The sequence below is a fragment of the Rhinolophus sinicus genome, chromosome 16 (genome assembly GCF_057876585.1).
Source record: "Rhinolophus sinicus isolate RSI-liver-muscle chromosome 16, RSI-T2T, whole genome shotgun sequence".
Classification (NCBI taxonomy): domain Eukaryota; kingdom Metazoa; phylum Chordata; class Mammalia; order Chiroptera; family Rhinolophidae; genus Rhinolophus; species Rhinolophus sinicus.
In genome coordinates, this window is record NC_142516.1 from 24,440,918 (window position 1) to 24,454,530 (window position 13,613).

The 13,613-nt window shown below is 42.8% G+C and overlaps 1 protein-coding gene across 7 annotated transcripts in view; it reads right to left on the reverse strand.

Moving 5' to 3' along the window:
- FSD1L (fibronectin type III and SPRY domain containing 1 like) overlaps positions 1 to 8,866 on the reverse strand; it is a 62,256-nt gene extending 53,390 nt beyond the window's left edge. For 5 of the 7 annotated variants that reach the window (XR_016019286.1, XM_019734210.3, XM_019734209.3 and 2 more), the window contains exon 1: positions 8,639 to 8,861. Coding sequence is in view for 4 of the 7 variants with exons in the window: in XM_019734210.3 (XP_019589769.3) it covers positions 8,639 to 8,653 (15 nt within the window). In the remaining 3 variants the exon portion in view is untranslated. Of the gene's footprint in view, positions 1 to 8,178; positions 8,284 to 8,638 lie in introns of those variants that run through there. The other 2 variants (XR_016019285.1, XM_074330786.2) reach the window with 2 other exon arrangements.
- Between the last annotated feature and the right edge of the window lie 4,747 nt (positions 8,867 to 13,613).

Below are 13,613 nucleotides of genomic sequence, written 5' to 3' on the forward strand. Positions count from 1 at the left end.
ACACCACAGCTACCAGGACCTCAAAGAAAACATACTGGATCAGGATTAAGCCTCTCAATTACTTGAATATAGAAACAGGCTAAGGTAACTGCTATGCTAACAAGAAAAAGGGTTTTATGCGCCCTAGCCAAGCACGACTGCAATCAATTCCCATGGAAGGGATCAAGGTAATCTGGGATGTACGAGGCATGAACATAGCTTCAAGTTATCTTATAGTCACTAGTATAATTCATGAGAAGTAAAAGCACTCAGTAGACTCTGGATAAAATAATAACTAATGCTTTTATACTCTTATGTGCCAAGCACTATCTTTAGCTCTTTACATACAAACATAAACATTCCCGGGTATTCAAATGTAGAATGAAACCTTTCATAAGCCAAAATGGCATAAAGGAAGAAGCAATTATGATTTATTTCTACGGAAAATTTTTTGAGCATTCCCAGACCCAAAAAACAACCTAACAAACCATACCAAATACCACATAAAACCTAAAATAATACTAACATAGTAAAAGCAGAAGTGCACAAAATAAATCGCGATAAAGCTCAGATGCTCGCAGACACAGTTCAAAGCTACAGGGGCCTGATGCTGAGTGTGGTTCCCAGGGAAGGAGCTTGGCGATGCCGCTCTCGCTGCTTGGGGTGCCTGATGCCTCTGCAACGGCTGGTTGCAAAACAAACACTGAACACTATTTGTGTTTTTTGCCTTTTTTCGTAAAAGTGAAATTCTTTGGATTTCTTTTGGTTAGCGAAACAGGTAGGTCTTACGTAAAAGCGAAGTGGTGAAATGCAAACCTCCGAAAAGCTGGGATACACCTGCCTTAACTCAGGGATACCTGACTTAACTCAGGGATACCTGCCATAACTCTCAAGAATCCTACGGGGTAGGATACTACTACTATCCGCATTTTCCAGTTTGGAAGCTGTAGTATAGAGAGGTTAAGTGGCTTGCCCAGGATCTCAGAGCTAATACATGGCAGAGGCAGGATTCAAGATAAGGCAGTCTGACTCCTAAGTCTGTGCTCTTACCTATCACACTGTACAACCTGAAAGTAAAGATCACAGGTTCATGGAAAGGAGGTCAGAACATCTGAGGGCACCAAAAGGACTAAGCTTTTACTTCAAGACCAGAAAGAACTGGAACTGGTCAACAGATGGTACCATCCTGCCAGAGCAAGAGCAGCCGAAACAGCTATTCTTAACTACAGCATATATCATCTTGTAAGTCTGGGAACATGATAACTTTCACCATTTGAAATGGCACGGTTCTACTGGTTTTTGGTTAATGGATGTGAAGATGACAAATGCAAATGTCAGTCTTAATTCTGCTGCATCCAACAAAAAATTCTGCCAACTCGGGCCACTTAATTGGAAACTATCCATGGCAACAAGCCTCTGAAGTTATAACGCAGAAACTTCCTGTTCTTAGAACCAGTAGCAGAAAATCATTATACCCAGGTTTATATGCTACTCTGAATCCGAGGGCATCAATAATCAAGTGGTCATAATTAAAGAAACACTATGACATGCGAGTTTCCCACCAGCATCTACTCAGAACAGAAGATTCCTGATTCAAATTAAATTGCACGTTAATATTCTAGACAATCAAGATACACAAATCTAGAACCACTGCAAATATCACTAATTGATCTACAACTTACGGGGGTCAAACTATTGTTAGAGCCATTTCCGCTGGTATTCATTAAGCACTTTTTATGGGCCAGGCACTGTGCTAAGCTACGAACAAGGAGTATCTTTTTAATCTTCACAACAGATTTTTTTAAAAAAGTAGTATTAGTCTTGGCATTTTATGGTTGAAGAAAGCGAAGGTTAGACAAGTTAAGGAACATTTTTAGATCACACAGCAATCAAGTGCCTCCAATACAGGAGTCTCCCGCCAAAGCCTGTACTTGTACACCACCCTCGGCCCCTTACACTGCTGGGGACTACACACAACAATCATAGGGTTCCTGAAACCATAGAAAAAGAATCAATGAAACCAGCAGATAGAATTCTTAGAAAATATCCTAATGCTACTAGGAACGATGCCATTTGCATCATGCTACACCACAGACCTCTCCTTTGAATTAGGTAACAAGAGTTGAAATCTAGAAAGCTCTATCCAGCTAGTAAGCTAGACAACCAGAATCTTACCAGCTGACCACAGCTATGGCAACACAAACAAGAGTACTGTGCTCACATGTGCTGCAAGGAGCTGAGACAGGAGAATTATGTATTGTGGAGGAATTCAGTAAGCTGATAATCAACAAGGTAACCAGGAGAAAGCCACTTCCTCTCCAACAGTGAAACAGTTTGGAGCACTACCTGTACACAGAAGCAACTGAGGTGATCCACAGAAAACAAGTCTAATGCAGGACACGGTAGGAATGCTGCCTTTCCCCCTGAGCCCAGCTGCAGTATCAGGGCAGAAGAGGAGGTCTCCCCATCTAGAAGTTAAGGAAATACAGTGTGTCAGAGGCTGAAGAAGCCTTATCCATGTTCAGTGACCGCTAAACTGGCTGCTCCATTCAGGACAGTCTAGGAAGCTCATGTTTAACCAATGAAACTAGAGGTCCCCCGATCTAATTAAGGGAGGTGCCGTGTGAATGGAGATGGGGATACTGCCAGGTACTGCTGGTAGCAGTATAAACTGGCATAACCTGTGAAGGGCAACTAGGCAACACACAAAAATATTTTTAAAAGTATATGCACATTGATTCACAAATTCTATTTCTACTGATTTATTCCACTAATTTATAAGTAAGTAAGACTAAGCTGAGACTTGGCTACAAGGATGTCCACCTCAATGTTATTTATAATATTAAATGGTTGGGACCAAAATAAATGTACAACAAAATGGTACTGATTAAAAATCAAGTAATACATTCATATAGAAGAATTCTGCAGAATGATATTGACATGATAAAAGATTCATGACATATTAAGTGAAAGGTAAATTATAAAGCAGTGTATATAACATGATACCATAGTTTTTTAAGTTTCTATATGCATAAAAAAAGACTGACAGTGTGAGGGATATAAATGATAAACGTCTAAGTTTTGTGTTGTCTTGTGCACCTGAAACTAATAAAATTTTAAAAATAAATAAATAAATAAAAGGGAAAAAAAGGACGAATGTAATACATACAAATGTTAAAAGAGGTTATCTTTGGGTGGAAGGATTATGGGTGATTTTTATTTTCATTTATCTGTATTTTCTATTTTCCTACAATAAGCTTATATTACTTGTAACAAAAATACAAAGGTTGGCTGTGCTAACATTTTATAATAAATTAGTTCAAGATATAATTAGCTATCAATCAACAAGTATCAATAACTGAGACTAGATACTATCAGAACCTATGACTGGGAAGAGGTGCCAACTGAGGGGATAAATCACATAATAAGAAAGCTGGAGACAAAATCCACCAACTTCAATATTGTTCACCCTAGGGTGGAGTATCTATCACTAAGGTAAACATTCAAAGTGTTTGCTGCATGAATAATCCGCTTACATTCCGCTAGGCATTGCAAAGAACCACTGGATTAAAATTAAAAAAAACAACAACGGTCCACTTCACTATATTTCTAATTTCTTAAACTGCAAAATTCAATAAGAAATGAAGACACCTGCATTTAAATATAGTGATCATGAGTAGGTCAGTACGGTTCTTTGAAGAGGGTACCTCATGCCATGTGTATCATCCCAGATTACTTTGATCCATTCCGCATAAATGTTTGCAGTTTGTGCTAGGCTGGGGTTTATAAAACCCCACTTATACTTGTTCACAGCTCTAGTTTAGAAAGCTAAGACCTTCCCTCAAAAAGGAAAAATTGGGGGGCCAGCCCGGTGGCTCAGGCGGGTAGAGCTCCATGCTCCTAACTCCGAAGGCTGCCGGTTCGATTCCCACATGGGCGAGTGGGTTCCCAACCACAAGGTTGCCAGTTCAATTCCTCGACTCCCGCAAGGGATGGTGGGCAGCACCCCCTGCAACTAAGATTGAACATGGCACCTTGACCTGAGCTGCCACTGAGCTCCCAGATGGCTCAGTTGGTTGGAGCGCATCCTCTCAACCACAAGGTTGCTAATTCGATTCCTTGACTCCCGCAAGGGATGGTGGGCTTTTCCCCCTGCAACTAGCAACGGCAACTAGACCTGGAGCTGAGTTGCGTCCTCCACAATTAAGATTGAAAGGACATCAACTTGACTTGAGAAGAAAAAGTCCTGGAAGTACACACTGTTCCCCAATAAAGTCCCGTTCCCCTTCCCCAATAAAAAAAGAAAAAAAAAACACCTTAAAAAAGAGAAAAATTGCTGGAGAGAGGGAAAATACATACACACACACACACAAACACACACACACAGTACCAAAAAGTGTATACACATTTTAAGAAAGGAAAAAAACTGTGTTAAAATTGTAATACTCAATATATACTGATAACAACGGATGAAGTCACATTTTACTTGTACAATTACAAGAGGTACTCAAAGTGGTTACCATCAGTATAATTATAATAGTTTTTGTATGTGGCTATATACACATATATATACACATATATATGTATATGTATATATTTACATATATACACGTGTATATACACACACATATAAATATATAAATATATAAATATATAAATATATATATATATATATATATATATATAAAACAGAAAAATAATGATTTTATTAGGGACAAGAAAGATCAAATTCCTGGGTTTTATCTAAATCATGTTCTATACTTTCTATCAACTATTTTCACTAGTCTTAACTAGCTTCTTTTTAAAAAACTACTTTATAGGAGTTTATTCCTGTTAACATCTTAAGTTTTAATTATTTTAATCTTACCACCATTTAAAAGCAAAGGATTCATGCACAAAGGGTGGTAATGAAAAAAGCTTGGGCAGTGAAGAAAGACCTGGTTTGCCTCCTGATTATGTGCCTGCTGTGTGACTCTGAATGACTCACTTAACCTCTCGGAGTTTCATTTTCCATATCTGTGCAACAGGAGTAAGAGCTGTTGTGAGAGTTTAAAGCAGTCTACCACAACAGTGGATGCAAAACAATACCCAATTTTCATTTGTTTCCCTTCCTCAGGAAATATTTTTTTAACAAGAGGAAGGCGGACCAACATTAGACAGTTGGTATTACACGACATGGTGGGGGTCTTTGGTCATGGAACTGCTAGGGTACAATATGAAGGCAAAGGCTAGCAAACACGAGAGTACAGGAGGAGCCTGGGATAAGGAAGGTAAGTGTAGACGTGCTACTTGCTACATACAGGCTGTCATGCTGTAAACTCCCCCTACTCAGTTCAATCTCCAAACTCTAGGTTTGCCCACTCTTATACAGTCAAGCCTCATCTGACTGTCACTAACCCTTTCCAAGTAGTAGAAAGTAAAGAACACACAGTAAAAAGTGAGGGAAAGCAAACAATTGACAATGTATGCTCTTGGTGACGCCCTTCCTCTGGGACCCCTTCCCCCTTCCTCTTCTCTTTTATTATTCCTACAGCATGGACCTTTTGCTAGGAACAGTAACTCCTATGAATGTGAATGATCCCTTGTACAAAAATTTAACTTAAACTATCAAATTTTAAGCACCAAGATTCTAGAACGGCACAAATGTCTCATTTGTTTCAATGGTTTCTTTGAATATACACATTTTATCAGGTAAAGAAACCTTTGGGATTTTATCTTAAAACCACTTAAGGACATAATCAAAAGGTTTAAGTATCAAACAAAACCACCTATCTATAACACATCCTGTTCACAAAAGTGTCCCAGAAACTTGATATAAACAAAATCCCTCTGTTTATTTCTGGGAGATAATACTGTGGTTCTCTGTATCCAACAGTATGCCTTACATACCCAAGGCAATTATATTTTCTTCCTCTACTCAAACAAAGCATCTGTTGCTAACACAACACTGAAGTCCAAGTTATTTTCACGGACAAAAAAAGCAGCTGGTCAAGCTAATCCATTTGCTGACTAGCCACCATCAAGCTTCTGTAAGACTGTCCAGTTAACTGAACCTCTATTGTCTGATTGCATGAGTGAGAACTTCCAATCTTCTTTCAACTAGGATTTAACAACTCTTCTTTGGCACCACCATTTGAAGTCATTTCTTACATACATTAAAAACAGAAAACATACTTTCAAACTTAAGGGCAAAGATTAAAAAAAAATTGGCTAGACTGGATTAGAAAAATAGTTACACAAATTAACAAAAAATGGAGAGTTATTTTGAAGATGGAATTATGAAATTAGTAACAACAGCTAACAGATAGTACTCATGTGTGCACCAAGTGATTTTTCAAAATTAACATGATCCTCACAATAACCCTTTGAGATAAGTATAATTATTATCTCTATAGATGAGGAAATGGAGACACACACAGCAAATTACCCAAGCTCAGTCAGCTGATAAATTGTAGGGCTGGAGAACAGGCTCCAAAGCCATCCTCTTAATAATTTAAAGCCCAAATCCCAATGCCTTACAAACAGGTATATATATTCAAGCCACTGTCACCCTTTGCCACTTACAGTACCTAATTATTTTCCTTACACTAAGATACCATCCCTGCTCCTATTTTCATTGTAACAGTCCATAGTAGGAAAGAAAAATCATGCCAGGGATGTACTGCTTACTGTCCTATTTAAAGAGAAATAAATATCCAGTTTAGTTCATTATTAGTCGAGGTATATAACTGATTCTGCAGTATTCATGATTATAATTCACGGTGATAAGCATTAACACCAGATACTCATTTTAAGATATAAAACAAAATGAAGGGTTGTTTTTTTTAAATTAGAAATATTATTTGATACCACCAGGGAAATTCAACACATTTTCTAATATTGTGAAGTTGATTCTCAAAGTTATCGCAAATAAGCTACATTAATGCCATTAAGAAAGAACAGTTATTTCTTTGCTACCTCTGAAGAAACCGCACATGGTATGTATAGGTACCCAAACACATCATTTGGAATGAGAACAAGTAAGTTCAAATCTTACTTAGCCTATGGCTAGTGATATGACCTTGAAAGAGTCACACCTCCTTAAGTCCTCATTAAAGTGAGGGATAATGCATGCCCTGGCAATATAAGGTGATCCATATTAAAATACTTTTTAAAATTGTATTTTACAGCGCATAGAGTATTTTAGCACTTTGTACACTTTAATAACACTGTTTTCATAACTATTTACCTGATTTTTACAATAACCCTATAAAATATTCTTACTTCCACTGCATAGATAAGGAAATGCTTTAATCAAGGTTATGTGCTTTGCTCCATATCACAGAGCCAGTAAACAGCGGAATGGAACCCAAGTCTCTGGACTCCAAAACTTTGCCCTTTCATTTGCCCTGAACAAACACCATTCAGATATCATATGACTTTTATATAAAAAGTTCAATAAGCTGTGAAATGTTTTACAAATTTAGGCAGAGATGTTTTAAACGTATATTCAAAACACAAAAGGTAGTTTTTTTAAAAATGTCTTACTAATAGTTACAGAAATAAAAATCGAGTATACCCAACTGAGTACCAAGATGCAGGCATACAATGAAATCACCTGCACTTTTATTAAATTCTGTAATTGTCAATGTAGCATTACACTCTTCTCTCATGCCCCCAGCGCTCCTTAAGGAAGGTGAATCCAGGCAAAATTACAGAAAACATTGTTCTAGTAAGTCTTTCCAGTGCTTTCTGTCTAATAATAGAAAAGAATGCCCTCTTGGATATGCCCTTGTTTTTCCCTGCTACATTATTAATAACACTTGTTTCCTTACTGTACTATATTTCAGTTACTATAATCTAACAAAGAGAAGAGAGTGGTTGATTTCTATATAGGGATGATGGCTGAATATTAATAACTCACTTCTAATTGTATTGAAAACATTGGCTATGTTCTCTAACTTGTTTTTGTTGTTGTTCTTCTTAACTGAAACGGCTAGTTCTGTATATCCTTTCCTTAACTGGTTCGGAAAGTATAAAACATGCCACGATCACCACTAAGGTAACTGTAACTAGCCACACACTACTAGTCAAAGAGGGTGGAACCGCTGCCCTGACAACTCTTTCCCCTCGATTCAATCAACACTAAACACCAAGACCCGCTTATACTAGAGAAGGGGGGGTGGGCAGGGGTGCTACTAAGGAGATTTGGTTCCCGACCTAAAGAAGCATGCATTGTGCCAAGAGTCCTAGGAGCAGGCAGGGCGGAGGAAAGAGCATCAGCTTCGGCGTCAGCAGGGAGACCCCATGTGCCTTAGTTTCCTCCTCTGCTGGAAAGCGATAAACCCTCAGTAGCATCTGGGAGGCTGCGAGAATCAAGGGGGGCCTAGAGAGCTGCACAACACGATTAACAAATGGGAACACCTCCCTGTTGCCCTCAGGAGCCCGGGCCCAGGACCAAGTGCAGCGCACAGGCCAGCCTGGGTCACCAGGCGCGGTCCCCACTGGCCGGCGGGCGCCCCTTCTCTCCCTCCGGGAAGAAAGGCCGGGGGCCTCACCCTCCGTGGTCGCAGCCCAGCCGGGCCCCACCAGGCCCGCGCGCCAACCACCCATCCCGGCCGGGGCGCCCCGCCCACCCTGCTCCCGGCCTCCGCGGGCCCGCGCCCCCCACCCCGCTTACTTTCTGGGAGTCCATGGCCAGGGGCTAAGTCCGCTGGGCCCGAAACCACGTCGAAAAACGGTGTGGGATGGCGAAGGAGGTCCGACAGGCCAAGACCGCTACCCGCGGCCGCCGCTGTCCTGGGCCGCCGCCGCCGCCTAAGCCACAGCCCGCACCGGTGCCGCCCGGCCCCGCCCGGTCCGCACCCAGCCCGCGCGCGCGCCCTCGTCGCGCCTCGGTTGCCAGGGTGAAAGGGCGGCCCGCCGAAGGGAGGGGGCGAGGAGCGCCCCGCGCATGCGCGTTGCCTCCGGACTGGACAGTGCTGGGGGTGTTGGGTGCCGGGAGGGAACCGCAGGGAGGAGAGAGTGCGCGCGGGTCCTTTGAAGGAGCTTCTCCTTCCTTCCCCAGTCTCCTTCCTCCGGCGCACGCGATCGCTGCAGGCCTTGGAATGGACCACTGGGCATCCAGCAGCCGGGCCCGTGGGGAGGGCGCGGGAAGGAAAATTCTGGCGGTGGAGATAGATCAGCCCCCTCTCCATCCTGCGGACATCTGAAGCACCTTCCCTCACTGCAGGTGGAGGACCAACCAGGCTAGCCTAGGCCCAGCTGTCCCGTGAGAAGGAAAGGGCTAGGGTGGAGATGTGATGGCAAAGGCCTGTAGGAACTTGGCAGAAGGTGGGTAGACTGTGGAGTCTGGTAGACCTTTTCCAGAGAGCCCCCCTGGACACGTTGCTATCTGTGATTTTGAGCGAGTCACTCTCCCTGAGCCTGTTTCATCTTAGGTAAAACAAAGAAATGATGCTGACTTTGCAGAGCATTGTAAGGATTAAATAACGTGAAGGCCCCGGTACCTACTTAAAGCTCAGTATATTATAGTAATTCGTGGGGAGCTAGAACACGTTCAGTCTGGAATGAAGGGACAGTGCAGACTGTAGAAAGCTTGGGAAGATAGGCTTGAAAATGTTCTTCCCCAACCAGACAGGCCTCATTCTCCATTTCATTGACTCTAGAGAGGCTCAGAAAAGTTCAACTGGGTAATCACTTATGATGAATGAACAAAAGGGAACTACATATTGAGTACCTACTAGGTACCAGTTCTATGAACTGAGAATTCAGCAGTGACAAGGCCCAGCTCTCTTGCAGAGCTCACAATCTGGTATGGGAGGTTGACCAAAAAATAGATAGATAGATAATTAACTAATTAATTAATTAATGTGAGATGGTTAGAGGTGCCCTAAAGAAAAATCATATGGTAATGGACTCAGAATTGGGAGGGCTTATTTTCCATAGGATAGTCAGGGAAGGGCTCTTTCAGAAGTTACCTGAGTAAAGTGACCTCACCCAAAGATCTGGGGAAGAGCATTCTAGACAGAAGGAACAGCAAATACAAATGTCCTAAGAGGGCAAGAGCTTTGTGTTTAAGGAACAGCATTTATCCTACAAGGCTGTAATTTGTAATTATTGCTGTACATGGGTCTCCTTGACTATATTGTGATTTCCTTGAGGGCCTGCCATCTAGTATGCCCTCAACAAATCCTCTGTTAACTGGACAGATATGTATAAGAAACAGGATGAAGGTCACAAGAGGGAAAACAGGAACTTGGCTCAAGCTAGGTGGATAGTGCTTGAAGGCCAGGGTCCAGGGAGGGCCTGTGAGTATGATTTTGCTCCTGCAGCTGAAAGGACTAATGGCATGCAGTCTTGCAGAGAGATGGTCCATCTCTTGGTACCAAGGGAAAGGAGCCTCCCATCCAAGCCGTTCTAATACCTCAAGGAGCAGTGAGAGCAGCCAGACACCCAGCCATGAGCCCACTGCTGCAGCCACAAAAGCCATTCTCTGCACTGCGCACAGACTGCAGCTGAGTCAGTTTCCCACGAGGGAGAAATGCCGCTCCAGGAACTGGAGAACATCAGAGGTCAAACCACCTGCCTACGAGCTCCCCAGCTTTGGCCCTGCCTGCCACTGTGGGACCCACCACTAAGGGGAAGAAATAGCATTTAGTGCTGTCTTCAGTTCTCTTGCTGCAAGGACTTCACCTCGCTACTGTCAGAGGGCAACTCCTGGGCACTTTATGACTGATGGGCATATCCACAGGCAGAAAGAGGCTTTGGAGACAGTGAGTCGCAGCTGAAATGTGATCACCAGATTCTGTCACAGGCCACGATCCCAAGGAGCTCACTCCTGGCTGCTTGCCCTCTCCCTCTCCTGTTTTTCCCTGCAGCCCAGCCAGAAGCCTGTAGCATTTGACAAGAGCTCTACCCCATTTGACTTCTGCCCTCACCAGGTCTCTGTCACTGTGGCCACTCTGCTCCCTTGACCAGGTCACTGGAGCCTTCTGCTCCCCTCCTTCCTATCCAGGAATAGCTAGTCTCCTCTGGCTGTGACTTTTATCTTCCCCAGCACATACAGGCTCTCCCGCCAGTCACTCACCTAGCTGGAGTGACTCACTAAGTCTGCACCCACCAACTCATTCCCGGTGCTTCTGGCTTATGGGCAAGTCCTTTGCTTTTTCTGTACTTACCTTTTCACAGCCAAGTGAGTTTAGAAATTTGCAAAAGTAGCCTTACTAATAAACTAAAGCATTCTTAAATGTATTCCCAGGACCAGCTGCGTCAGCACCACCTGGTAACTTGTTAGAAGTGCTAGTTCTCAGGCTTCATCCTCAGATGTACTAAATCAGAAATTCTGGGAGTGGGGTGTAACGTATTTTAACACGACCTCCAGGTTATTCTAATGCACACTAAAGCTTAAGGACCATTGAACTAAGAGAAAGCACATTGCTTACATTTTTAAAAAAGGATAAAAGCAGCTAGGGAGGCATAAAAACAGGTGACATTTCACCTCTTAGGTTTCTGCTACTGGAATAAGTTAGGATAGCCTCAGGGTTGACACTGCTGATGTTAACAGTCTGACAAAATTGTGTCTTCCAGAGCCAGGTTCCTTGTCCTCTCTTGCCAAGCATTGCCTGCAGCCTGAGATCCCTCATAAATTCTGGGATTCCCCCATCTCTTAGAAGAGAAACTTCCTCCCCTTAAATGTTGCCAACAGTCTTCCCCTTTAGGTATAAGGCCACAGGCCTGGAGTCAGTGGCCTGAATTTAAATCCTGACCCTGTGGCTTACCAGCTGTGCAGCCTTCAGAGTCATTTAACCTCAATAAGCCTTAATTTCCTCATGTGTTACATAGCAATCATAATAATGATTCCCAGTTAGGGTTGTGAGGATTAAGGGAGATTACGTATGCAAAGCTCCTGGTTTCGTACACATTTAGCAAACGGTAACTGTGACTATTATTACTCCCCTGCACATCACATCCTTCTGTGCCACCCTTGTGTGGCTTTCTCCCTCTCAATCTTTGGGGCCTTAGAAGTTCTGCGCTCACCCCTAACTCCCCTTTTCACTGATATACCTGGCTTTTCTGAAGCACAATCACTGCCCTGATACTGCTCTTTTCTGAAGCCCAAAATCTCCACCTGTTGCTCCCTGTTACTAATATCTGGCCTGAGTCTTGGCATACACCACCTAGTCTGGAGGAACGCTGAGCTTCTCTAAGCCTCAGTTTCTTCAGCTGTGAAATAGGCGTCATAACAGTACCACCTACAAGGGGTGCTGAGTGAATTAAATGAGATAATTCATGTTAAGTGTTTAGCACAGTGTCTAGCATATAATAAGCATTCAAAAAATATTAGCTATTATCATCTCTTCCCAACCACATCTCTTCCTGCCTCCTTCTACCTAAAAACAAAGTCACTCAAAAAACAAAGTCACTCAAAAATCCTGGAACCCCTGGGAACACAGAATACTAATTTCTGATCCTAGAAACTCATGATAGACATTTAATTTCTCATAGCAGGGAGAGGATGTTTCTGCTCTGATGTGAGCTGGAGCTCTATGGGGTGGGCTAGCTCCATACTTGGAGAGCTCTAAGTAAAATGAGAAGTAGTCAGTACACACAAACCTGACAAAGGGCCTGGAAACCATGTGAGAAGAGACACAATTAAAGCACCTATGAGTATTTAGCCTGGAGAGGAAAAAATTCAGGGAGCATGTGGCATACTTCAAATCTCTCTAGGGCTGTTGTGTGGAAGAGGGAGCTGACGTGTTCTCTAGCATCCCACAGGTATTATAGAATTAGACCAATGGATGGAAGCTACAGAAAGATAGATTTCCCCTCAACAAAAGTCCAACTTTCTAACAGAACCATCCATACAAAACTGAAATGAACTTTGTTTGGTAATGAGGTCCCCATCAGTAGAGGTATCCAAGTAGGGGGCTGGGCATTTGCTTGGCAGAGCTATCCTAGCGGAATCAGGCACTGGAGGGTGGCTGGCAATGATAATTTTAACACCTTTTTGAACACTGATGTTCTATCATTCTTCAAACTAGAGGCCAATAACTATTCATTCCCTTTCTGACTCAGCTTTGCAATTATACACACCTCTGGAATGTGCTCTGAATCTCTTCTTTCCAAACTCACTCTCATATAATCATTGCAAGAGGCCCCACTCCTTCCTGGGAGAGGGCATGAGAGGGGCATTTAACTAGGCTATAACAATTGTGATATTACCATGTCACAATACTTTCTCCATGTATGATGGCCTGTTTTATGCTAGGCACTGGGGACACTGAAATGAGTGAGGTCTGGAAGACACAGGTGTTTCCATCACATCCTGCCTTGCTCTGGAAATGCCTCTTGGTCAGAGAATGACCAAGGACAAAGCAAAAGTGTCTGCCTGTTGATCTCATTAGGAAAGGATGCTGGCCTCCAGCCAGGTCTCTCCAACATAGAGGAACAGGCTCTCTGTTCCCAGCAAGAACATTACTCAGCATCCCCTGTCCCTCTGCATACACTCTGAAAATGATGTGGGCCGGATTGAGACTGGGTGATTGAGACTAGGGAGATAAAAGGCCATAGTGAATAAGCATCCAGACTCCCATCCCAGACCGTCTGAATTCAAATACCAAGTCTTCACAGCTACGTTGCCTTCATCTCTCTGT